Genomic DNA, 27,680 nt, shown 5'->3' with positions numbered 1-27,680 from the left:
GGCGGGGCTTAGAGCCCGGAGTATCGCGAGGCGATGACGTTTTCCCGCGAAGGAGAAGCGCGCGTTTTTCCCTGGCCGGGGATTTGGTGAGAAGACCTGGAGCCCGATCGTCTGTGAGAATTTAGCGCGCAGCTTTGAAGGCGCTGAGGGGAGGGGACCTGGTTTTAAGAGTGTGTCCAGCCATGCCGGCCGAACGGCCAGCGAGCAGCCGCAGTGAGTGAAGAGAACTTTCCTCCGGGCGCGGGCGGCGGCGTCCTGGGCGGGAAGGGGATGGGGGCGGGTAGCATGGAGGCTGCGGCTGAGGTGGAGGGGAAGTCGACCCCGGCCACAGCCTGAGGAAAGGAGGGATAAGGCGCTGTGGAGAACACCCGGATTCCACATACTTGGCGCATACAGCAGTTTTTACCCAGTCGAGCAGCATTTCCCTGAGCCTCTTGGTTTGTAAACTGGGGTCCCGCGACGTAGTGAAAATCTAGAATGTCTCCTGGGAGGTGTCTTCGGAGTCCCTGCAGCTCTTCAACTTTTGCTTCAAATTCACGGGAAGGGGAGGAAGGTTGCTGACTGTGGTAGTCGCGTAATGAGTGGCTTTTTTTAAAACTGCGACCTCAGAAGTCTACTCTCCTCTAGGGAGCCCAGCTCCAGACACGGATGCACAAGCGGAGACCGCCGTGATCACCGCCGCTATGCTGGAGGAGGAGGAGCAGCTGGAGGCCGCCGGCCTGGAGAGAGAGCGGAAGATGCTGGAAAAGGTAGCCGTGGTGAAAGGCTCGGTGGCCCGGCGCCCGGGAGGTGTGGTTGTGTCGGCGGCCTCGGTCTGCGGGCGGCTGTGTTTACAGATGCTATCTCGGGGCGGCCTCCGCACGTGCATGGAGCTCGCCTCTGAGCGCCCGGGGTTCTGTCAGGTAGCCGCAGCTCTGTTAAAAGGGACCCTTTCAAGGGCCTGCAAGCCGTTGCAGTGTCTGGTTTGTAAGTAGACCTTTTTAGGCAAAGCTATGTTTCTTCAGTGCTCAATGACTTACTGGTGCAGGGCATCTAAAGAGTATTGAGAGCAGCCTTGAACGTGTGGAAAGCTCCATCCTTACGTGTAGTTGACTTGAGTCATCAAGTCCCCTCTGCTGCTTATTTATTGCCTGTGCAGGGACAGCGTTGCCCCACTGGCCATGTCTGCTTGCCACTGGGTTGCTCGCGTTTATTTGCAAGCAGCCCTAACAGCGTGGCGTTGGTGTCGTAGGACAAGCGCGCCGTAACTCGCGTTTCCTTGGCAGTCATGCTTCCTAGAATTTAAAGCAGCGCACTTAATCCTCTCCTGTTCTCCGCTAGCCAAGCGCTCACCGCCCAGTTCTTGTACGGGGCGTGATTCGCTAAAAAAAAACTGGCGATTGTGTGGCCCACTGGTATCTTGTGATGTATCGATATTGAAAAGCAATACTCATTTGTGCACTTAACATTTTATGAGTTATGGGGGGGCTCTGAGAAGCCTCTCCCTGTGAGCATGTCTGTGGAAGCCTAACAGGCTTCACCGAAGTAACAGTTCCTTTCCTTTGGGAGAAGGCCTGTTCTGGGCTTACGTTTGGAAGTGCTCAAGAGGAAGAAGCACTTAAGTCCTTCAATGAAATGCATTTACTTTGCTTTAGGAATTTTTAAGGTTTGTGAAGGCCTCTAGAATGACTTTGACATTCATTTGTATAGGTTATTTTCTTTGGCTTTTCACCTGCATTTTCTTTTGAAAGGAGTCATTGTTAGCCTGGAGGACTTACCGGTGGCATTAACGGGTCTGTGGTGGGGGAGGGTAGAGTTGAGAGACATCTTGCTAGAGGTAAAAGAAATAGTTCATACTGTGGACTGAAATTTGCCTTGCTTCCCTCTCTTTGTGGGGAGAAGGGGGTGGGCTGCAAGGCTGAGAAATTATACCCGAGGTGTTCCCTGCCAGGCACTTAGTACTTTCCAATGGTGGAACTAAAATTTACCTTAATAATATAGCAAAAAATAAAATTTCTAAGTCAAGAAACAATAGATAGGTTTACCACAGATTATTTCGAAAAATAAGAGACTTGAAGATCAACAGTTGACAAATTACTAAATTATAACTTATTATTCCAAGACAGCATCTAAAAATTTTAATTGTGAAAATATGCTAATTTCTTCTAAATATAATTTTACAGGTAAATATAGCAAAATTAAGCCCAGAATATTGTGAATCTTCAATTTTAAAAGTTGGAAGTATAAGAATTCAGTTTTATAAAGCTTTAGTAATTTTCATCTCCTTTTTCATAATCACTATGATATTGTCCAAGCATAAAAGAAAGTCTGTCAAAAGACAACTGAAAATAGAATTTGATAAATTGGTACCTTCATGTATTCCAAGACTACTGGTGATTTTTTTAAAATTCTGTGATGATCATGTATTAATTATATTCATAGCTATCTTGCTGTCTTTTGTTATAATAGAAGTTAACTTTTTATATTAAAAGAGAAGATGATGTCACTTATAAAAACCAGTATACAGTGGAGCTTTGTTTGCAGTGTAAAGTCCAAGTTAAGCTAGATTTCTCAAATTTGTTTCTTTCGTACACATTTTGTCCTAGGAATGAAATTGCTAATAAGTTTTATATGTATTTTACTTCAGTAGATGAATTCATTTCTCACTTGATTAACTCCAGCCCATTTATTGCTTTTGAGTTTAGATTATGTTGGATTAGCAAATAATAAACTGAATTTGACCTGTGTTTGCTTATATGAATAAAATTTTATTTTATTTCAACATATCATTTATGCATAAACTATTTTTATGGGGCTTAGGGGGCCAGAATTGTGTTTCAGTATAGCTTACTTATTTTCTCTTAGGTTTTTTACAGAAAAGTTCGTGGACCCAACTTAACAATACTGTTTATTTATTTTCTATCTTTTGTAATGGTATTCTCTTAAAATACTTAATCTTCCTCAGTGCAAGTTGAAGGTTCCTCTTCAACCTTTATACTATTGTAGACTCTTTGAAATCATTCAGTACATTAATGGTGTGTGAAAGTGATATGGAAAGCAATGATTTATAGTTGGAAAGTATGCAGGGGTGAAAGGTAAAATAAGTATGAAAAAGAAAGTAAGGGCAAAGCTTTGGGGAACACAATAAGAGAAGAAATTCGTTTTTCATTTTAGCATGTGAAACTATTTTCATAATATAGTTTTAAAATTGTAAAATAGATGTTCTACTTTGTCAGTAGAAATATTTTTTAGCTCTTAATGCCCTTTCCAATAAAATTGGTCGCTTAAACACTTAAATTCAAATTGAATTAAAAATGCACTTTTGGACTCTTAATTCAGTAGGTGGCAGTGATGGTATGGCCAGTACTTGTTATTTCCATGATATGAAATTCATGCCATATCTTACTAAATTGCCATTGAACTTATTAATTTTTCAGCTATTTGTTTTAGGTTGTGGTTTGAAAGTATTTTTAGTAAATGAATTTAATATCTTGACTTTTTTCCTATTTTAACATTAAACCAAACAGCACTTATATAGCCATTTTCAGAACACTATGCAAATATAAATGTCAGAAAACTTGTTAGTAGTTATGGAATTTTCTCTTTTCATAGGCTCGCTTGTCTTGGGATAGAGAGTCCGTGGACATTCGATACCGAAGACTTCAACATTTGCTTGAAAAAAGCAATATCTACTCCAAATTTTTATTAACTAAGATGGAACAGCAGCAGTTAGAGGTACAACATGTGATTGACTAACTAGTAGCTAATTTTTTTAAAGTTACTGAGATACAAATTACATGCAATAAACATATACATTAAGTTTACAGATATTTTTAAATTGCATTATTTAGATAATGATTGATATACTAAAAATGCAGCCTTTTAAAAAAATTAACATTTATGGTTTTGACTGTCAACAAAGCAGCCACCACCATCAAATGTAAAAGCTTAAGCCATCAACCCTAAAAGGTTATCCTTTTTAAATTCTCGTTCCTATTTTCTGTTTCATCTGCATTTTCTGTGGGGGGTATTTTGTTTTTTGTTTTAACTTATTTATTTATGCATATAAGAACTGGGGTACAAGCCAGAGGTGCAGAGGGTGAGAGAATGAACCTGAGACAGCGGGGAACAGCAGGTGGGTCAGGAGAGGTCTGCCACGCCGTATGGGTCAGCTCTCTGGCTGGGATCACACTCTTGCTGCAGTGGCTTTGGGTAGTGTCAGAGTGCCATGCTTTAACCTTCTGTGCCACCACGAAGGCCTCCCCTTTTCTTTTTTTTAAGATTTATTTATGCTTACAGAACTAGGGTACAGGCAAGAGCTATGGTGGGTGAGAGGATTCACTAGAGACAGAGTGGGGAACAACAGGCAAATGTACTGAAATACACTGCTGAGGGGTTGCAAAGGGTGGGTCAGGAGAGGCCTGCCATGACATGTGGGTTATACCTTCTTTCAGCATTTATATAACTGAGAGTCTTCATTGCCTTTTACATGAAGGATACTTTTACTGAGTAAATAATTACCCCCATTTGGATAATACCCCAGCATTTTAATGGTGTTAAACTGCCTTTAATTTACATGGTCTCTGACAGTCTAAAGTTCTTACAATGGTCTACAAAGCATTAATGTTTTTATATGGAATATATCTTGATAACGTTTTCCCTGATAACCTTAAATAAAGTTGCTGTTTGACCTCGTTCCACCCTCACACATTTAGTCCTCTTTTCCCATCTAGTCTCCATGTGAAGTTTTTAGTCTGAATAATTTGGCCTTTTTTGAGAGATTAAGCCTCTTGATGCCCTGTATGTTAGGAGTTCTTTCTACCTTGGCTGACAGGAATTGAAATTGCTCCTAGTCTTGGTTTTCTTTCACTCATGTACTGATCAGTACTCAGCCTGAAGACAACTAGATTTTCAGGGCTCTCTTTGTGTAGCTCTCACCTCTCTGGTACTTTGCCTTGTGTGTGTGATTGTTCTCTTTTGGACTTTGTCTCAACTCAAGGAGTCTGAGTTTCAATTCTCCATTATAGTTACTTGAAAATTGCTTTTAGGAAATAAATTGGGTAATTGTTAAATTCATCTTGCTTTCTGTCAGTGTTCACTATCCTTTGCTGTATGTCATCTGAAAACTGACATTTAATTTTTTTTTTTAAAGATTTATTTATTCATACAGAACTGGGGTGCAGGCCAGAGGCTCAGGGGTGGCGAGAGGCTTCACCAGATATAGAGCGGGGAGCAGAACAGGCAGATCTACGAAGTACACTGCTGAGGGGAGCAGGCGGGTGGGTCAGGAGAGGTCTGCCACGCCATTTGATCACCTCCAGGGCAGGCGGAATCGAACTCATGCGAAAGTGGCTTTGGTTTCTCAGTGCTGTGCTTTAACTCACTGCTCCACCAGGAGGGCCATTTGATTTTTTTTGTCAGGATTTTAGTTGCTTAAGGTAGGAGGATATAACTACTTTTTGTTCTTATTTTTATATTTTTACATAGTTTTTTACTATAACCCATGCTACTTGTGATGTATGTTGCCGTTAACAATTTCTACTTATTGGAGTGAGAAACCATATATCTTACAGGAACAGAAGAAGAAAGAGAGACTGGAAAGAAAAAAGGAATCTCTAAAAGTAACCAAGGTAACATAGTAAGCTAAATGTTTGGTTTTGTTTTTAAGATTTATTTATTTCTGCATACAGAACTGGGGTACAGGCCAGAGGCTCAGGGGCAGCGAGAAGCTTCACCAGAGACAGAGTGGGGAGCAAAACAGGCTGATCAACGAAGTACACTGCTGAGGGGAGCAGGCGGGTCAGGAGAGGTCTGCCAAGCCATGTGGTCACCTCCAGGGCAGACAGGAATTGAACTCATGCGGAAGTGGCTTTAGCTTCTTAGTGCTGTGCTTTAACCAGCTGCGCCACCAGGGAGGGCCATCAGTCAATACTTGTATGTAAAACTTACTCCTTAGGAAATATCAAAATTCCAGTAAATTAAAACACTGAATTCTTAAAATTTTTTAAAGTTTTTTTTTTTTTAATGCACACAGAAGTGGGTACAGGCCAGAGGTACAGAGGCGGTGAGAAGCTTCACCAGAGACAGAGTGGGGAGCAGAACAGGCAGATCAACAAAGTGCACTGCTGAGGGGAGCAGTGGGTGGATCGGGAGAGGTGTTCTGTGCCATGTGGGTCACCTCCTGGGTGGGGATTGAACTGGCACTGAAACGGCTGTGGTTAGTTTGCAGTGCTGCGTCCTAACTCCTTGTACCACCAGGGAAGACCAAAATACTGAATTCTTAAGTTCAGTTACTTGGGGTTTTTTGTTTATGTTTTTGTTTTTTTAAGTGCCTCCTATGTAGTATGTAATTTTGCAATAAGAGCAATTTTTGGAAAGAGGTGCTTTTTAATTCTGTTGCTAATTGTAAGAACTTGTTGTATATTTTGAAAACCATAGACTTAGATAATTTCTCTAGCTTTACTATTCTATTTTTAACCTATTGATTTAGTCCATCCTTGACTTTTTACCTTTTTTTTTTTTAAGGGTTGTTTTTATTTGCATAGAAGAGGCTGTAGGCCAGAAGTGGGGGTTGGAGTCCCAAGATTTACTGGAGACAGAGTAGGGAGCAGAACAGTCAGATAAGCTGAAATAACACTGCTAAAGGAAGCAGCGAGCGAGACAGAGGTCTGCTGTGACCATGTGGGTCACCTCCCTGGCTGGGATCAAACTCTGGCAATAGCTTCATAGTACTCTTAACCCCCTGTACCACCAGGGAGGCCTCAACTTTTGCCTTTTTTACAGTTTGTCATTTTGATGTCTCATACTTATTGTCTACCTATAATTGATCATATACTCTTCCAACTCTGATGTTGAATCTTTTAGAATAGTTTTCTTTCTCTTAGTAATGTTTTGTATGCAGTATTAATACAACTTTCAGTTGTTTTAAGATTTTGCTATAAGATTTTTTATATCCATTTACTTTTTAACATGTGTACGTAAGTGTACATTTTTATAGAAGATGCATTTGTAATCACAAATTAAAAATGACCTCTACATCTATTTTTGAAATTTCTCTGAAGTGGAAAAATTGAGGAAAATAGATATTTGGGGAAAAGACAAAGGGATGTAGTAACAAGTTATGATAGGGAAATACAGAAAAATGTAATATGGTTAAGTATAGTAGTAAAAAGTTGGGAACGTGTACTTTATTAGTACCTTTTCACTGTACCATGTACTAAGTCTTCAGAAGTAGTAATTTTCTAAGTCTTTGTTTTGTAGGGTAAAAATACCACTGATGCAAGTGAAGAGAATTCAGGTAAATTTCCTCGGTTTGGTTTTGAAAAATTAATGACATCTGCTTTCATTGCTGTCAAAACAAATTGATTTTTTTATTATTGTTATATATATATATAGTTACAAGAAAGAAAAGAGGAAGAGAAGATGAATCATACAATATTTCAGAGGTTATGTCAAAAGAGGTAAAACTTTTTTTTTTTTTTTTTAAGATTTATTTATTTATTCATATAGAACTGGGGTACAGGCCGGAGGCTCAGGGGCGGTGAGAGGCTTCACCAGAGACAGAGTGGGGAGCAGAACAGGCAGATCTACGAAGTACACTGCTGAGGGAAGCAGTGGGCGGGTCAGGAGAGGTCTGGCTCGCCATGTGGTCTCCTCCGGGGCAGGCAGGAATCGAACTCATGCGGAAGTGGCTTCAGATTCTCAGTGCTATGCTTTAACCCACTGCGCCACCAGGGAGGGCCTTAGGCATATTTTAATAGCATCATGTTCATACGTAAAGCAAAATTCTGACCTTCCTGCCTGTTGCAATTTTTTCTTTGTCTGAAAATTCAAATTCTTTACATCTTCATAAAGTGTAAAACACAAAATTTTTTATATGATCCCTGTTTTAGGAGCTCTGTTTTCCTTTATTCATTAAAAAAACACTATTACTATGATTTCTTGATATTAGCCAGAAATATAGCTGCTAATTTATCAAATGTTTGATGAGTGTTTGCGCTTGCGTAATTAAAGTGGATGGGATGAATTACTAAAGAAAGATAAACTTGTGTTGGCTTTAGTCTACATGTAGTGAGCAATATGTAGAAGTATCATAACTAGAAAATGGGATGCTGTTCAGAATATAGAGGATCTCTTAACCTGGACATGAATTTCATAAAGTTTTTATCTGTGAAGTTGCATCTAAGTTGCAGCTTGAGGACTAAATGATGAACACAGAATGGTGATAATTAACATTGCTAGCATAAATCAATACAGAACAATGTTTATTAAGTGAATGAGCCTTATATGTCATTTTTGTTTTCTCAATTTTAGGAAATTTTGTCTGTGGCTAAAAAGAATAAAAAGGAGAGTGAGGTAAGAGAATTATAATCGATTATATTTGAGTCATATTTTCTTTTTCTAAGATTAATATATTTATGCATACAGAACTGGGATACAGGGTAGAGCAACGGGGCAGTGAGAGAATTCACCAAGACAGAGTGGGGAGCAAAACAGGCAGATTGAAGTACACTGCTGAGGGGAACAACTGGTGAGATGGGAGATGGCGGGGGATGGAACTCATGCTGAAGCAGCTGTCATTAGCTTTATAGTGCTGGGCTTTAACCTGTTGCACCAGCAGGGAATGCCCTAAGAGCCTTAATTTTTTTTCCTGATTATTAGTCTCTTCTTTAATCACCAGTGTATACACTTTTATCTCAATACATTCTTTTTTTTTTTTTTTTAAAGAATTATTTATTTATACATAAAAGAAGTGAGGTCTAGGCCAGAGGTGTGGGTGGTGAGAGGACTCACCAGAGACAGAGTGGGAAGCAGAAAAGGCTGATCTACTGAAATACACTGCTGAGGGAAGTATCCGGCTAGGTAGAAGTATGCTGCACCATTTGGGTTAGTTCCCTGGCCTGGGATTGAACTCATGTCACAGTGGCTGGCAGTGACTTGATAGCTCAGAGACTTTAACCCTTGTGCAAGCAGGGAGGCCACCTTGTTGCATGTTTCTTAATGCATAAACACTTATTTGTGATAGGTTCTTGGGAGTGTAGCAATAATGCAAGTTAATATGACCAAATGGATATTCTATAGTTTGTGGAAGCCTTAATCTTGTTTCTGGGCTTATTTTCTTTGCTACTATTTGAGAAGGCTTGATTTGTCCCACAGGCCCCTTTACAAAAGGAGATTCTTGGGCGAGTAGTCGGTATTCAAGTCCCTGTATTTAAAAGTTGTTTAGGAAGCAAAAGTAGCTATGACATTAAAAATGGTCACTAAAGGATATGATATAATTGATTTGATTATCAAAGATAAGAAAAGACTTGTCAAAATTGATAACATAATTATAAATTGAAGTAATCTGGATATCATAATTTTGTCCAAAGTTTATACCATGAAAGTCTGTTGATTTTTTTTTATTCTTTCCTCGGTATTAAGTTTGTGGTTGCAGTCATAACTACTTTAAATGTAAATAAGCTTTAAGTAAACATCTTTTTGTAATACTTATGTTTTAAAGGATAAAATTCAACCTGACCTGCCATGATTATTATAGAAAATTGACCTTGTTTTATAATAAGTATATTGTGCTTGAGGGATGATTCATTTTGGTTAATTTTGGTGTGTGTGTGTGTTTATATCTGTGTATGTATGATCAAGGTACAGAACATTTCTGTTAATGGTAGACAATTCGTTTGTTTCCTTTTCCAGTCGTTTCTTCAACCCAAACCTAGAGAGCAACCACTTTTTACTTCTTTCCCAAAGTAATTTTCCCAATACAAATGACGTGCAAGTTTTTTATTCCCCCTTTTCTGGTTCTTTCCATTATCCATTGATAATCCTGTAATTTTTTTCATGCATTTTCTTGGTGGTCATTTGGATTGTTTCTAATTTATGAGTTATGCAGAAGGCTGCGGTGATAATTTGTTTGGATGTTTTCATATTTTTTGGGTATATAGTAACCTTGTCATTTATTAGGTTATTTTTTGATAGTTGGAGTTTGTTTTTTAATTTATCTGTATGGTACATTTGTCACTTTCCTACATATTTTTCTAATTGTATCTTTCATTACACATAAGTTTGAAATTTTTTAACAGCTTAATTAGTTTTTGCTTTGCTTGGTCATTGCTTCCTATAGCTTGTTACAAAGTTATCAAGATATTTTTTTTTTCTTTTAAGAGTTCTGTGGTTCCCAGGTTTGATGTTTAGGTGTATGATTTCATCACTAATTAATTTTGTATAAGTGGTGAAATTCAAGGTTTATATTTTTCCCATTTGAATATCTAGATGTATCCGCATTATTTTATTTTATTTTTTTTATTATTATTTTTTTTAAGATGTATTTTACTTACACTAAAGAACTGGGCCAGAGTTCAGGGAGTGAGAGGATTCCACAGAGACAGTGGGGAACAGAACAGGCAGATCTACTGAAACACACTGTTGAGAGGAACAGGGGCAGTAGTCAGGGTAAGTCTGTTTGGCCATGTGGGTCATCTCCCTGGCCAGGATTGAACTTGTGTTGCAGTGGCTGTGGATACTTTCATAATTCTGTGCTTTAACCTACTGCACCACCAGGGAGGGTCCTGTGACAGCATTATTTTTAAGACATCCTTTTGGATTAGCTAATCAGAGGACAAGCCTTAAACTGGACTTGCAGTACCTGTTATTGACCACAAGTTGGTGCTGTTTGTTACATATAACTTGACACACTGGTATCCTCTGTTTTTAAACCTTATTTAACTTGCTGCTCACTGCAGTAAAAACACTTATGTGGAAGTAAATGTTTTTATATTCTTTGAAAGTTTTAATTTTCTTTTTATACCATCTATAATCTTAGTTGTGAGAGAAGTTATTTAAGAAAATACTAAGAAAAAATAAGATAATGCACTATGATTATAATAAAAATTATTTTTTAAATAGTTTAACAAATTCTTGGGTAACACATTTTAGACATTTTGGAAGAGAAAAGTGTATTTTTAAGTATTTTTGAAAAGTAGCTATAATCTATATGGGATAGAAATATTTTTTCAGTGACTTTGCAATTGTGGGGGAAATGGTGTTAACTGTCATAGGTTTTATTGAAAATATAATTTTTTTATACCTAAAATATTTGATAGAAATATTTTCTGCTAACAGGTACCATAAAGTATCAGACTTCTAATAAAAACCTTTTTTCTTCATAGGATGATAGCTCCTCTTCTAATCTCTGTGTAGAAGATCTTCAGAAAAACAAAGATTCAAATAGTATAATTAAAGATAGATTGTCTCAAACTGTGAGGCAGAATACTAAATTCTTTTTTGACCCAGTTCGAAAATGTAATGGACAGCCAGTCCCTTTCCAGCAACCTAAATACTTCACAGGAGGAGTGATGCGATGGTACCAAGTGGAAGGCATGGAGTGGCTTAGGGTAATGAATTTTCATTTTTTTAAAAAGATTTAATTTATTTATGCATACAGAACTGGGGTACAAGCCAGAAGTGCAGGGGCCGTGAGAGGGTTCACGAGAGACAGAGTGGGGAGAAGAACAGGCCAAGTGACAAAGTACTGCTGAGGGGAGCAGCGGGTAGATCAGGAGAGGTCTGCCATGCCATGTGGGTCACCTCCAGGGTGGGAATCAAACTCATGCGGAAGTGGCTTTAGCTTCTTAGTGCTGTGCTTTAACCCGCTGCGCCACCAGGGCGGGCTTGAATTTTCATTTTTAATATGACGCTGTTTCAAATATATTTATGTGTATATATATATATATATGCACCAAATGTCATGTAGTACAACCTGAGTTTGTTCCTTTCATATTTGACTGTAGGTTAAAAAATATTACAGAAGTACTTATTTTCCAATTTATTCAAAGTAGATATTTAGAACTAGAATTATGGTATAAAGGCAATAGTACTTCTGTGACTGAAGATCTTCTGTTACCCATAAACATGATTATGTCTTACAATATGAATATTTGTCTCATCATAATTGTTACCTTAGGATAAAAAAGAAGAAATAACACTAATACAATACATTTTTTAAAGATTTATATCTTTTAATATATATAAAAACTGGGGTATCGGCCAGAAGTGCAGGAGGTAAGAGGATTCATCGGAGACAGAGTGGAGAGCAGAACAGGCAGATGGACTGAAATACACTGCTGAGGGGAGCAGCAGGTGGGACAGGAGAGGTCTGCTGTGCCTTGTGGGTCAGCTCCCTACGGGGGATCAAACTCATGCTGCAGTGGCTGACATTAGCTTTATACTGTTAAAATAATCCCTGCACCAACAGGGAGCCCTAATTCAATAACAGAACTTAAATACAGTATATATTCTTTTATTTAGATGCTCTGGGAAAATGGAATCAATGGCATTTTAGCAGATGAAATGGGATTGGGAAAGACGGTTCAGTGCATTGCCACAATTGCATTGATGATTCAGAGAGGAGTACCTGGGCCTTTTCTTGTCTGTGGCCCTTTGTCTACACTTCCTAACTGGATGGCTGAATTCCAGAGATTTACACCAGAAGTAAGAAATGTTTCTTTCCTTTTGTTAAATATAATTTTAAATGTTTTATTGTTTTGTTGCTTAAATTGTAGACCTCTTAACTATAGTTACATCAATTTCTGTGGAAGCACATATTTGAGTAACTTTTATTCTGAACATATCTATTTTAGTTTATAGAAGACTAAGCATTAGTAATTTCTGACATTCTTTTCAAAATATCCTTGGATGATTTTCAGTGCACTGGATAATTTGATTCACTTGAGCGAACTTAGGTAGAATTTTTTTAATTTTGTTTTTTCATATCACAATGTTTTTGGGTTCTTTTTTGTTTTTTGTTTTGTTAAGATTCATTTATTTATTCATCCAGAACTGGGGTACAGGTCAGAGATGCAGAGGGTGAGAGGATTCACCAGGGACAGAGTGGGGAGCAGAGCAGGCGGATTGCCAAAGTACACTGCTGAGGGGAGCAGCGGGCGGGTCAGGAGAGGTCTGCTGCGCCATGTGGTCACCTCCAGGGCAGGCGGGGATCGAACTCATGCGGAAGTGGCTTAAGCTTCTTAGTGCTGTGCTTTAACACGCTGCGCCCAGGGAGGGCCTCACAATGTTTCTTTTGTAAATGTGATTCCTTAGTCATGTCTGGCTTATTTTGTTATTTACCACACTTTAGACTTGATTTGCTTATGTGACTTTTTATTCTGTGGTAACGCTGTATATTATTAGAATTGATTACCTTATTTTTGTTATGAAAAAATAAGTTAAATTCTTTATTCTTTCAAACATGATTTTTCCAAGTTGTTGATGTTCACATTGTGTTCTAAAGTTTATTACAAACCACAATAAAATCTTTTAGATTTCTACTATGTTATATCATGGGACGCAGCAGGAACGTAGAAAATTGGTAAAAAATATTCACAAGCGGAAGGGGACACTGCAGATTCATCCTGTGGTAATCACTTCATTTGAAATAGCCATGAGAGACCGAAATGCTTTACAGGTATTGTTGGTTTTGATTGGATTCTTTTTTTTAATCTCCATAAATCATAATTTTCATAATTCATGACATTTTCTCATCGTCCAATAGCATTTAGCTTTTTTCCTAATAGAAATTATAGATTGTATTGTGCACTTTTATATTAAGAGAAGGTTCAAGATCAAGGTTATGTTACAAAATTATAACCTATAGTATTTTAACCTATAGATCTAATATATTTAGTTGTGTTAAAGTCAGATACACATAGATCTAATCTAAATATATTACAGATCTGTGACATGTAGCTTGTATGTAAAACCACCCGTTTAATTTTAATCAAATAACAGTAAAATAAGAAGGCAGCACATTATTAAGATACTTTTAATGGATCTATCATGTAATATTCCAGCTGTTTTTTTAATGTTGTGGCTACTTTTTTAAAAAATTGAAAGACTGACCTTGGTTTATTATCTATTAATTCATTCTGTGATGTTTTGAACAGTATTTCAAATTGTTCTTGATTGCTGATGGAATATTAGAATGATTAATTATAGTAGCTGAGGATTTTAACAACTGAATTAAATTAAGTAGTATCAAAACTATTTACAATAAAATTAATACATGAAATATATAGAAAGACTAAAAAGAAATTATACTACCTGAGAATTAGGACTAGTATATTAGTTTTTTTCTTTCAATGAATTTACATTAATAAAGGATCCCAACTTTAGTGATAGGTAGGAGTAAGGAGAGGTGTTCAGGGATCGACTTCTGAGTGACAATAAATTTCTGAATCTAAGTTTGTGCATCCACTTGCTAAGTTGATTTTTCAGACTTGTCATCTGTGTTTCATTGACTTTTCTCTGTTGCTTGTATTTTCTTTTTTAGAGGTTTATTCATGGCATGTAAGAACTGGAGTACAGGCCAGAGGTGCAGGGGTGAGAGGATTCACTAGAGACAGAATGGAGAGCAGAACAGGCAGATGTACTGGAGAGGTCTGCCACGTCTTGGGTCACCTCCCTGGCGGGGAATTGAACTAGTGCTGTAGTGGCTGCAGATCACTTTATGTTTAACTTAATGCACCACCAGGGAAACCCGCTTGTATTTCTCTTTGCTGTTTTTAAGTTGGTGTCTTGTTGATAATTCAGATCGTCTGCTTTGTTATATTATCAGAGTTTCTTTCCAGCATGCTTTTGCTAAAGATGTCATATTAATCTTTTATTCTACTATGAATGTATAAAACAATGATTAAAGATGCCATATTTCACACTCTTACCCAATTCACCAAACCTCTTAATTAATTTTACCTACACTTGTCATTAGGGATTTATATTTCTAGAAATAGTACATGTATCTAAATAACTGTAAGAAATTGAGAACAGTAGGTTAGAAAGTGTTATTGTTAAATGTTAGACCTCAGGGATGAAAATTCTTTTCTTTTAAAGATTTATTTATTTGTGCATACAGAACTGGGGTACAGGCCAGAGGCTCAGGGGCGGCGAGAGGCTTCACCAGAGACAGAGTGGGGAGCAGAACAGACAGATAGACGAAGTACACTGCTGAGGGGAGCAGCGGGCGGGTCAGGAGAGGTCTGCCACGCCATGTGGTCACCTCCGGGGTAGGCAGGGATCAAACTCGTATGGAAGTGGCTTTAGATTTTCAGTGCTGTGCTTTAACCCGCTGCGCCACCAGGCAGGGCCCGGGATGAAAATTCTAATGCTACTTAATATTTCAGAGAATTTGGAATAAGTAATGTTGAACTTAATAGGACTCTTTTTTTTAAAGATTTATTTATTTTGGCTTATAGAACTGGGGCATATGCCAGAAGTTGTATGGTGGGTGAGAGGGTTCACCAGAGACAAAATGGGGAGAAGAATAGGCAGATTGACAAAGTAGACTGTTGAAGGTAGCAGTGGGCAGGTCAGGAGAGGTCTGCCGCCATGTGGGTCAGCTCCCTGGCTGGGGATCGAACTCGTGCTATAGTGGCTTCAAAAAGCCTCTTAATGAGGTGCTTTAACCTGTTGTGCCATCAAGGAGAGCCCGAACTCATAGGAATCTTAAAGTATATTTAGATCAAAATTTGACAAAGCAAAGGACTAGAGAAATCTTAAATTATATAATAGTAGGTGAGCTTTAATTTTTCTGGCCTGGTGAGAGCTATCCAATAACAAGTAATACGTCTGTTTTGAGAATAACTTTATCTCATTTATAGATCAAAAGAAAACATCTATATACAGAAAACATTTATATACAGTAGGCCCTTTGGTAAACTTGATATCAGTCAAAGAGAAGTTTATTATTATAACGTTAGGGAAAATTATGAGATCAGTAAAAAAATGTTTCTCAATTCATTTCCTAGCATTGTGACTGGAAATACTTAATAGTAGATGAAGGACACAGGATTAAGAACATGAAGTGCCGTCTAATCAGGGAATTAAAACGGTTCAATGCAGATAACAAACTTCTTTTGACTGGTACTCCCTTGCAAAACAATTTATCAGAACTTTGGTCTCTGCTAAACTTCTTATTGCCGGATGTATTTGATGACTTGAAAAGGTAGGTATGTTGTTATATAAAACAATTTTCTATATTTTGCAGCTGTTGCAAAATATATTCATTAATTATAATTGATTCATTTCATCTGGTTGGCCTGGATTAAAATGATAGATTTTTGGAGGGCAAGTTTATATATATTTTCTACTTAACTCTAATGTAAATAAAAAATTACTTAAATGTTTTTGTTCACATTGACTAAATAAAAACTGTTAAAGGTTTCCTTAAAAATAATTAATTAGGTTCTTAGTGAACTGTTAAAAAGCTTTCAGGTGGATTTTTCTCATTTTGTCCCAAAACAAGGAAGTGGATAGGCAGGATATATGCCTTCTTACCTATAAGAAAACCCAGTTGGAAAGTTACTATAAAGTACACAATACTTTGTGTAAAGTACACAAGTTAAACAAAGCTACCAGTTTCATCCTAGTGCTTTTTAGACTAGAAACTATAAATCTTATATTTATTTTGATAACAATAAAGGGGGAAATTTTGTGTGGGAGAATAGCTACTAAAGAATAAGATTTAATGGTTTTATGCAGACCAGTGAAGATACAACATTGAGGTAGTACCTGGGGAACCTTAATTGATAAAACTTGCTTCAGATAATCCAGATTTGGGAATATCTAACCTAAAAACTACTTCAATGTTAGTATTTTTCCTAGGTGGATTTCCTGACAATATAGTGTTATATAGTAGGACATACTTAATTGCACCTTTTACTAGCCTTTTTTCCAATATAAAAATACATAAGAATGAACTAAAAGTATGTGATGCAGGTATCAAGGTATGTACATTTGTTTATACTCAAACAAAGGCTTTAATTGGTAAAAGTGAGTTTTCATTTCTATAACTATTTACATAATTCATTAAATTTGTGCCTTAATATTTCTTTTTGTTTATTTATACTGTTGTAAGATTTTGGTAATGTATTTGTAGGTCAGAAAGAATGTCCCTATCAGGTATAAATTCATGATCCTTATATACAGTTTAATATAAAATATGTTAATGTAATTGACTCATTGTAGGTTAACTTATAATCTCTTTTCTCTTCTAGCTTTGAGTCTTGGTTTGATATCAGTAGTCTTTCTGAAACTGCTGAAGATATTATTGCTAAAGAAAGAGAACAGAATGTATTGCATATGCTGCACCAGGTTTTGATTTTTCCTTATTCTGCTTGTTGTAGACTCAGACTGTAAAGGGAAACCTAGCTATAGCCATAGCCCCTCCATCCTCTTTGTACTTTGAAAAATGAAGATACCCCCTCACCCCAGTTTAACTTATTCTCCTGCCCTTTCTGCACACTCAGAGATCACGTGACTTTCAGCAACTTTAAATGCTTTTTGAAATTTTGCCCTTTTCATGTGTTTTTACTAACATTTACTGATATTTCAGTCAGAATGTGAAAATAGTGGATTTTATCAGTAAAAAAGAAAGTTATAATAGTGGGATGATGTCACTGACGTGTGGATATAAATTAACTAAATTAGTAGTCGGATACAGACACGTTTAAAAACTAATCCTTTATAGCTAACTACAGAAGTGAAGCACCAAGGAGGGGAGTGGGTAAAAGGGGTAAAGACAAAGACAGGTCTGTGGTGGTGGAATATGGGTACAATGTAGTGATAATACCTAGAAGGGGGTACCCCAATATTAACTAAAAATTAATTTGGAGAAAAGTGTAGTTCTAAGTGTATTAGCTGGAGAAAACTGCTTAAAAATCTTGTTTTTACTTTTATTTGTATTATTTTTAAAATGTTAACTCAGTGAGTTACATACATAGAAACATTTCCTTATGAACTAAAATAATAAAACACATATTTTGAAAAAATAAAGTATGAGATAATGGGAGAGTAGTCTATAAAAACAGGAATGTTTTAATACTTACATTTAATCTTTAGATTCTAACGCCTTTCTTACTGAGACGACTGAAATCTGATGTTGCTCTTGAAGTTCCTCCTAAACGAGAAGTAGTTGTGTATGCACCACTTTCAAAGAAACAAGAGATGTTTTACACAGCCATCGTGAACCGCACAATTACAAACATGTTTGGATCCACTGAGGTAAGAGTGGCATATACTGTAAATCACAATTAGTAGAGAAAAGTTCATACTTGATTTTAATCTTAATGCTCGTCACTTGTTCTCAGCATTTACTTGAAAGTAAACTTCTAACTGTAGTATAAATCATGTAGCCAATAGCAAAAAGTTGTCTCTTAGTCTGTGTTCTAAAATTGAAGTTTTGGCTAATGCATAATTGCATTGTAGTCATTTGGATTGCTTATTAGGCTTTCCTATGCCTATCCCAAATTAACTTTAATCTTATCCTCTGGCTGTATTTGGAATACATATGAATAAACACATAGTAGTTTGAAAATGCCTTATTATATTCTTAACAACTAGATAATCCCTCCCCTAACCTAACAGTCCCTTAACAGGTTTCTGATAGCCCAAAAGGTGAATAGAAATACTTTATTTGAAAGAAATACTTTCATTAGTCACCCATCTACAAAAGATGAAAGTGTAACGTGATAACTGAAGATTAGGAAACATTTTAAATGTTCAAATTTTTGACTTATCTCTTAGCCTTATGTATTGCTTTTTCAAAATGCTTATGGTTATACATTTTAATTTTGTAACTATTGAATTCTCTCTACCTATTTTTTTTATAATTCAAGGGAGAATCTTGATTTTTAGCTATTGGAAACTTAAAAGAAGTGTAAGTTACATACTTAATGAATACATTATAGTATTGTACTATGCCAAAGGTTTATCTTCCATAATGCAGATTTATGGAGCCTTCCTTCAAGTCTATGCTGTTATTTTCATCCATTCTTAAGTTTCTCTCTTATGTGAAAGCATTTATTTTCATTCTCTGGAATTGTCATCAGTGTTAAAACATTAGAATTGACATAACATCAGTTGTTTATGGATACTTGATTTATGGTGATGGTAAAAGGCAAAAAGTATTTTATACTTTATAACTTAAGGGTATAGGGCTGGGTTTTTTTTTTTTTTTTTTAAGACTTTCATTTATTTATGTACATAAAGGTGGGGTATAGGCAGAGGGTCAGAGGTGGTGAGAGTTTTTACCAGAGACAGAGTGGGGAGCAGAACAGGCTGATTGATGAAGTACGCTGCTTAAGTACACTGCTGAGGGCAGTATTGGGCGGGTCAGGAGAGGTCAGCAGCGCCATGTGGGTCACCTCTAGGGTGGGGATTGAACTCATGCTGACGTGGCTTTGGCTTCTTAGCACTGTGCTTTAACCTGCTGCGCCACCAGGGAGGGTAGAAAGGTATAGGTTTTAACACATTTCTTTAATTTGTTCTTTTTTAGAAAGAAACAGTTGAGTTAAGTCTCACGGGACGACCAAAACGGAGAACTAGAAAATCAGTAAATTACAGCCAAGTAGATGATTTCCCTAATGAATTGGAAAAACTGATCAGTCAGATACAGCCAGAGGTGGAGCGAGAAAGGTGTGCTTAAAAATAAACTTGTTTGTTTTAAACTGTGATATGTTTTGTGTTTTCCCATATTCATGGATTATGTGTTTATGACAGAACTGTTGTGGAAACAACTATCCCTGTAGAATCTGAAGTTAATCTGAAGTTGCAGAATATAATGATGCTACTTCGTAAATGCTGTAATCATCCATATTTGATTGAGTATCCTATAGACCCTGTCACACAAGAATTTAAGGTGAATACCGTTTAATGATGTACTATCTCAGTTTCTGTAGTTTTAATATGGAAAGTTTCCTTTTTGTTATTTAAATAAGTTTGCTATTTGTTGTATAATGATTCTAATTTTCTGGTGATACCATCTTCTTACCCTTAAATTCAGGGAAATTTATGAGTTAGAATGAGTCATTTTCTATATTTTGGGGGGTAGCCTCACATTTTTATTTACATATTTCATGTGACTATAATATTACATTGAGAATACTGTTGAAAATAATAATGTCTTTATATAGGAGATAGTTGTCAACTTTTCAGAATTCCTTTTAATTGGCCTTCAGGTTGCTAAAAAGCAGTCTTGGCTATTCGTTGCTTAAACCAACAGATAGCTACTGACAACAGTATTTTAAATATTCACACTGTTACAAGCTCCTTGGTTTCTTTAATTTAAAAAAAATGTTTCTTTAACTGGGATTTGCCATTAAAATTAAACTGTACACATGGTTTTTTTTCTTGAATTTTTTTTAAGAAATTATTACTGATCATTATGATTTTATGTTTCTCTCCCCCCATTTCTCACTTTTAAGATTGATGAAGAATTAGTGACAAATTCTGGGAAGTTCTTAATTTTGGATCGAATGCTTCCAGAGCTAAAAACCAGAGGTCACAAGGTAGAACTTTTGATTGGACTTTTTGTTTGCTTTATTTTGTCAAAATAGGTACTAAGGTATTTTTAAATTTTAGGTGCTGCTTTTTTCCCAAATGACGAGAATGTTGGATATTTTGATGGATTACTGCCACTTTAGAAATTTTAATTTTAGCAGACTTGATGGATCCATGAGTTACACAGCAAGAGAGAAAAATGTAAGAATGCTTATTCATACTGAATTTTTATTTTTTTTGGATTATATTTATTTGTGTGTATATAAGAATTGGGATATAAGCCAGAGCTGTAGATGTTGAGAGGATTCACCAGAGAGAGTGAGGGACAGAACAGGAAGATATAATGAAATACACTGCTGAGGGAAACAGCAGGCAAGAGAGGTCTACTGTGCCCTGTGGGTCAGCTCCCTGGCCAGACATGGATCGACCTCCTGCTGTAGTTGCTGCTGATGGCTTGCTAACTTTTTGACATTAACCCCTGCATCACATGGGAGGCCTTCATACCGAATTTTTATCTGTAACTTCTATTTTTATTTCTGAGGTAATGTTCCAAATAGACATACAAATTTATAAAAAAAGACCAAAAATCCTACAATGCTATCAAAAGTCATTTTGATTTAGTATTAATAATTCTCAATGTTTCTAAAATTATAAATTCTGGCACGACCCTTACAGAATATTACCCCACTTAACTACCAAGATAACTTTGATTTTGGTTTCCATTCAACATTCTGTTCTGTTTTGTTTTCAAAGATTTATTTATTTATGCATACAGAACTGGGGTTCAGGCCATAGGTGCAGGGTGGTGAGAGGATTCACCAGAGACAGAGTGGGGAACAGAACAGGCCAATTAAAGAAGTACACTGCTCAGGGTTGCAATGGGTGAGACAGGAGAGATCTTCCAAGCCATGTGGGTCACCTCCGGGGCTGAGGATTGAACTCCCACTGAAGCAACTGCGGCTCGCTTTCAGTTCTGAGCTTTAGCCTGCTGTGCCACAATGGAGAGCCCAACATTCTATTTTATTGCTTTTCAGAATAAACTACAGATGATGCATCTCTAGTTTCATATGCATGCTTTCTTTTGGGAATAAAATCCTGGAATGAATACATAAAGGATTTAGTCCCTGAGTTTTCTTGAACACATATGTATGTGTGATCATAATCTTCTTTCAAGATAAAAAATGTCAGCCCAGAAAGTTCCCTCATGCCCTCTTCCTGTCAGCCCATCTTTCCTGTGTACTCCATCTCCCAGCCAGTAACTTATTACTTTTTGAAGGAGGATAGCCTTGAGTTGTTTTTTTTTTCTCTCTGAGTATTATATTTTCTCCTTTAAATTTACTTTGTGATGATTAAGCCTTTTTTAAGCCATTAGGATGTGCTTTATAAAATAGGTATTTGGAAAATTAATGCAATTGACTTAAGCATGTTTTATTAGTTGGTATATTGACCAACTTGGCCTACTTGAATAAGTTTTTAATCACATAATTAAAGATTATTTCTTCATTCTATTAATTATTTAATTCCTTGTGTTTGTATCCATTTTGCTTTTAGATGCACAACTTCAACACAGATCCAGATGTGTTTATTTTCTTAGTGAGTACACGAGCTGGTGGCCTGGGTATTAATTTGACTGCAGCAGATACAGTTATTATTTATGATAGTGATTGGGTAAGTTGACATGTAGCAATATGCTGATTATATTTTCATTTTCAGTATTTAGCATTTTATTCTTCGAACACATTCTGTTCTCATTCATTTTGAGAGGTACCATTTTTAGATCAGAATTTTATCAGTAACCTGCACCAAAAGACTTGAACATGTTATCAATGAAGCCTCTCTAGAAATCAAATTAAAACAATTGAAAGATTCTGATTGATTCATGTACTTTGAATTTACCCCAAAGTATCAGTTTAAGTAATTACAACCTTAACCTATTGTTTTTCTTTTTAACTTAAAGAATCCCCAGTCTGATCTTCAGGCCCAAGATAGATGTCATAGAATTGGTCAGACAAAGCCAGTTGTTGTATATCGTCTTGTTACAGCAAATACTATCGATCAGAAAATTGTGGAAAGAGCAGCTGCTAAAAGGAAACTGGAAAAGTTGATCATCCACAAAAGTAAATAACTACTTTTTTGCTTCTGTTGTGTGTCGCAATTTTTGTTACCATTTTCTTGATAAAAGAAATGAGTGCACTTTGATCATCACAGGATTTGAATAGGTAATGTGAGGTATTGGGGACTATAAAATGGCAAGATTAAGTTTTTGACTATTAAAAAAACATTAGCATGGGCCCTCCCTGGTGGCGCAGTGGGTTAAAGCACGCACAAAGAAGCTATAGACACTTCCACATGAGTTCGATCCCCCGCCTGCCCCAGAGGTGATCCACATGGCGCGGCAGACCTCTCCTGACCCGCCTGCTGCTCCCCTCAGCAGTGTACTTCATCGATCTGTCTCTTCTGCTCCCTGCTCTGTCTCTGGTGAATCCTCTCACCCTCCACATCTCTGGCCTGTACCCCAGTTCTGTACGAATATATAAATCTTTTAAAAAAAAATTGTTAAAAAAAAAAATTAGCATATGTGTACATGTGGGTATCAGAGGATCAAGACAGTTTTATAGTGCCAGTGTATACTCTAATGGAGCTTCCACATATTTAAAACTATACTTGATAAATAGGGTTGTCTGTCAAAAAAAACTAAAGAAAAAGTTCAAATCTTTTCTTGTAACTTCAGTATTTAAATATTATTTTAAGGGTATATACTGAGGTAATATTATAAAATAGTTTACTTTGTTTAACCCAGTATTTAAAAAACTGTTAGATTTCAAAATGCTCTCTTTTAGTCTTTTATCAAATTACTCCTTTGCAAATAGTTTTTAATGTAGAAAAGTTCCCGATCCTGTCTCCTGAGTCTCAGGGATAAATCTGGTGACAGACAGAAGTCTGTGAGTTATACAGGAATTTGAGTTGAGGCATTGGCATTTTGTTATTTTCAAGATTCCTTACAGAAAGGGCTACTTCTGTCATTGACTATAAAATTCTATTTGAATAAGTAGTATGTTCTTTAACCTTAAGAATAGTTAATCTATATAAGATAAAAGTCTAAAGAAATTGGAAGCATTATAATATTGATAGTCACTATTTTATGCTACTTTTCTACTTGAAAGTACTCTCTCTCCTATATCTGATTTTTGGGAAATGTGGCTTAGGTTTTACACATCATTAATTTGACTTGATGGAATAATCAGAATATAGCTGGAAATTGCATTGAAGTGGGGAAAAACTAGTAAGATTTTGTTTTTGTTTTTTCTCTTGAGCTCCTTTAGGAATTTGAATAGTGCAATAAATAAAATTGTTTACTGCATTAGTTTAGGTTTATGTAGCTTTAATATCTTCTATTTTCAGTATTTTGGGAGATTTTCAAAAAACACATAGAAAGGAATATTTATATATAGTGCTGACAGTTTTTTATTGAGTACATATAATGTATATATGGCAAAATGTCCAATAAGAATATAGATAGATGAATTTTGAGAAATGTGTACTTATGTGTAATCCACAAGGTAAATACAATCCCCTCTTTCAAGAAACTGTACTGAATACAGCCTTTTCAGTCATTACCCGTGTCCCCTTGTCTCTCACTAGAAAGTAATCACTTAAGATTTCTGTCACATAACTCTATTTTCCCTTAATTTCATAAGTGAACTCATTTGTATTGATGTATTTTTTTTTTTTTTTGGTCTGTTTACTTTTGTAGTTGCTGAATATTGTGTTTATTAATCATGCTGTTGATCATTGGAGTTTCCAGTTTTTTGTTTTGTTTTTTAAGATTTATTTATGCATACAGAAATGGGGTACAGGCCAGAGGTGCGGGGCATTGAGGGGATTCACTAGAGACAGAGAGGTGCAGAACAGGCAGCTTGATGAAGTACACTGCTTGAGGGGAACAACAGGAGACAGGAAAGGTCTGCTGTGCCATGTGGATCAACTCCAAGCAGGGGATCGGACTCACAGTGAAGTGTGTAAGGCTAGTGCTGGGCTTTAACCTGTTGCACTGCCAGGGAGGGCCCCTGGAGTTCCCAGGTTTGCTTACGAATAAGCTGTTCTTGCAATTATTTTGTGGCACATACATTTATTTTTGAGGCTATGGTAAGTATATATACGTTTGCCTGTAGGAAAAGGCTGAATTTTTTCCTGAAGTCCATGGATTTTGTGCTCCTACTAGGAAAGGACAAGAACGTTCTGGCACGTGGTTTTTTTGTTTGACCTTTTTAGTGAAAATTTAGTTTGTTTATAGTGTATCCTGTTTTGGCTTTAAAAGCAATTTTGAATGTTGAGTTTCTTGCAAATTTTTTTCTAGATCATTTTAAAGGTGGTCAGTCTGGATTAAATCAATCTAAGACTTTCTTAGATCCTAAGGAGTTAATGGAATTACTGAAATCTAGAGATTATGAGAGGTAAGTTTTTGGGTTTTTGTTTGTTTGTTTTTATTTTTTTAAGTTTCGGGGAAAATGATATTCATAGTTCTGATTTATCTTAGAGACTTGGATATTTTCTTTTCTAGGGAAGTAAAAGGATCAAGAGAGAAGGTCATCAGTGATAAAGACCTAGAGTTGTTGTTAGATCGAAGTGATCTCATTGGTAAGTGTCTCATACTTTTACCTTTTTCGTATGTGTAGAAGAACTGGAGTATAGGCCAAAGATGCTAGGGGTGGGAGTGCTGAGAGGATTCACCAAAGACAAGGGGAACAGAATAGGAGTCCCACTGAAATACACTGTTAAAGGGAACAGCGGGCAAGGTAGCAGTGTTAGTGTTGAGACTTACCTAAGCCACCAGGAAGGATTTATTAGGGTGTTTTACTTTTTAAAAAATAAATACTGTAACTGTTTTTGATATTTTTCTCTTAGATCAAATGAAAGCCTCCAGACCAATTAAAGAGAAGAATAGGATTTTCAAGATACTAGAAAATTCTGAAGATTCCAGTCCTGAATGTTTGTTTTAAATTGGAACTAAAGAATATCTTTAAAATATTATTGCTTATATCTAATGATATACCTTTGTTGGTGTTGAAATTCATATTGTTTACTTTTTTTGGTTATATCAGTTTATATAACTAGTACTATTGCATAATTAATAGATAGTAATTATCTGAGCCTTGTTAAGAGAAAAAAGTATTCACATTAAGTGTAGACTTTCAGTTAATTTTTCAGATTCTGTAGTACTCTTTGGGTACAAACTGATGTGTACTTAACCACTGCCAGAATTAATCACTCTTCCTGTGGAAGTTTAATAAATGCTTTTCTCCCTCTTTTAGCAATACAGTTCATGGGCTTTTGGTACTTAAGCTAATGAGTAGGCTTTTGAGAGGGGAGAGACTGGAATTCTGTTTTCTGTTGTTTTAATAGGAAATTGTTAAATGTTAAGGTCTTTCTATTAAATAGTTTTTGAATAAATGTTACAAGATTTCATCAGATCTTTTTTCAGAAAAAATGGCTTTGGTAAAATAATAGCAATAGTGTTTACTGTCATTGAGATTCTACATTATTACGCTGATTTGGTTTCATTCACAAGTTCTATAACAAAGATTCACATTGGACATTGAGTTGGTAACAGAGAAGTCTGAGAAAAAATAGTTTGTTTTTTAAAATTTTTTTATTTTTAATTTTTAATTATGTGCATACAAACTAGCATGTAAGCCAAAGATGTGTGGGTTAGAGGATTCATCAGACACAGAGTGAGGAGCAGAACAGGCAGACCTGCTGAAGTAAACTGCTGAGGAGGGCAGCAGGAGACACAGGAGAGGTCTGCTGTGCCATGTAGGTCAGCTCCCTGGCTGGAGGTAGATAGCTTGATAGTGCTAAATCCTTTCCCACTAGAAAACCCTCCAGTTTAATCTTGATTTCTTCTGTTTGATAACTTTTTTTTTTTTTTTTTTTGCTAAATTGCTAGCAACACGTTGGCTCTGTTTTCCTTAAACTCTTTTGGTCTCCTTTGCTATTTACTTTTTATATCTTTGACTCCTAGATTTAGATTGTCCCTAGCATGACTTGGGGTTTCCATTATTGTCTTAACTCCTTGCTAAAACACCATCTGTGTGGTGACAGATTGGTGTTTCTCGTCAGAATTTGATCTACCACAGTTCTCTTGAAATGCCTTTGACATTTTTCTGTGGTTGCCTGGCAGTTATCCCAAATCTGAATTTTCTTTTTTCTCCAGCCCAACTTTGCGTCTCTGGCATCGTTCAGTAAATGACAATTATATTTTTCAGTTATTACAAACAAAAGTCTTCATGTTCTTGACTCCTCCCCTTTGCTCACATTTGCCATCTGACTACAGGAAATTAAATTTCCTTAATAAAATTACCAAGAATCTCACCATATCTACATCGCTGTCATTCTTTATTGCCATATCCTTTTGCCTTCACCCTTCTTCCTGTCTATCCTAAGTTGTCAGTTTCGCTGAGTAGTTGTAGTTCAACCAGATATTTGTCACTCCTTAGTCCAAGTTCCTTTGTTTCCTTTGCAAATGTCAATAAAACCATTGTTCTAGAAATGTTTATGTCATCCAGTCAGGTCATATGGTTCTTATCAAATTTAGAGCTTTGTAAACTAGAGAGCAAATGGCTTTTTGTCTTCTTAAGTTTACACTGAGTTGTGAACTCAAATTGAAAAAGCACAAGAGTACATCTGTAATAGTAAGCTTTTCTGGCCCTCCCCCCCCCCTTTTTTAATCAACTGGTGATATAATTATTAACTAAAGATTTTTGGAGATACACAGATGGGGATGAACAGTGCAGTGTTGATTCATAGCACTTCACTCAGTAACTGACTCAGGTGCACTGAATGTTTGCCTGGAGGGGATTGTGCGTAACTTAGGAGATGTGAGTTCTAGTTTAAGTTCCACCATCTGCAGATACTATGCCCTTAGTCCAATTACTGAAATTCCAGGCTGAGTGAAATCATTTTGTCTCAACAAAATGGATCAAGAGAGATGCTAAATGTGGAAATTCATGAGAGAGCCACTTTAGCCTTGAAAAAAAATTCCCTTACCAGTGCAGCTTAGAAATAGCTATACTGATCAATTTAGTACAGTTAATAACCTGTATATCCCTATAGAACTCATTTGCATAGCATTGTCATTAATATCTTGTAATTATTCTATTGATTTTTAGTCCCTTAACCACTAAAAATCTAGAAATTTATACATGTGGGTCTGTGCTTTGGGTTTGTTGATGAAATCCCTGGCGCCAATTCTCCCTGAGTCCATTCCTGTTATTCTGCCTGTAGTCTCCCTTGCTGTGCAAACTTCTAATTATTTTCTATAAGACATTTTAAAAGCTTAAGAGAAAGCAACTGTGTCTGGGGGTACCTGAGAACTG

The 27,680-nt window shown here is 36.4% G+C and overlaps 1 protein-coding gene across 1 annotated transcript; it reads left to right on the top strand.

Annotated features, from left to right (window-relative positions):
• The first annotated feature begins 89 nt into the window (after positions 1-89).
• HELLS (helicase, lymphoid-specific) lies at positions 90-25,766 on the top strand. Its single transcript, XM_012723481.1, has 22 exons — positions 90-213; positions 628-749; positions 3,592-3,714; positions 5,553-5,609; positions 7,240-7,276; positions 7,375-7,439; positions 8,293-8,334; positions 11,145-11,369; positions 12,283-12,465; positions 13,295-13,438; positions 15,774-15,970; positions 17,022-17,118; positions 17,866-18,027; positions 19,301-19,440; positions 19,525-19,663; positions 20,229-20,312; positions 20,386-20,505; positions 21,856-21,972; positions 22,262-22,421; positions 24,662-24,758; positions 24,866-24,942; positions 25,210-25,766. The coding sequence occupies exons 1-22, from the start codon at positions 183-185 to the stop codon at positions 25,302-25,304; spliced, it is 2,514 nt and encodes an 837-aa protein (XP_012578935.1). The 5' UTR covers positions 90-182; the 3' UTR covers positions 25,305-25,766.
• The last annotated feature ends 1,914 nt before the right edge of the window (positions 25,767-27,680 follow it).

The sequence above is a fragment of the Condylura cristata genome, unplaced genomic scaffold (assembly GCF_000260355.1).
Source record: "Condylura cristata isolate star-nosed mole 26May11 unplaced genomic scaffold, ConCri1.0 scaffold00011, whole genome shotgun sequence".
NCBI lineage: Eukaryota > Metazoa > Chordata > Mammalia > Eulipotyphla > Talpidae > Condylura > Condylura cristata.
Note: the sequence above shows the minus strand (reverse complement) of the source record. Positions and strands in the feature narration are given on the sequence as shown.

Coding starts and splice junctions, on each gene's coding strand:
- HELLS (XM_012723481.1), top strand. CDS start 183: ATGCCGGCCGAACGGCCAGCGAGCAGCCGCA. Junction 11,370..12,282: donor AAGGCATGGAGTGGCTTAGG/GTAATGAATTTT, acceptor TCTTTTATTTAG/ATGCTCTGGGAAAATGGAAT. Junction 18,028..19,300: donor ACATGTTTGGATCCACTGAG/GTAAGAGTGGCA, acceptor GTTCTTTTTTAG/AAAGAAACAGTTGAGTTAAG.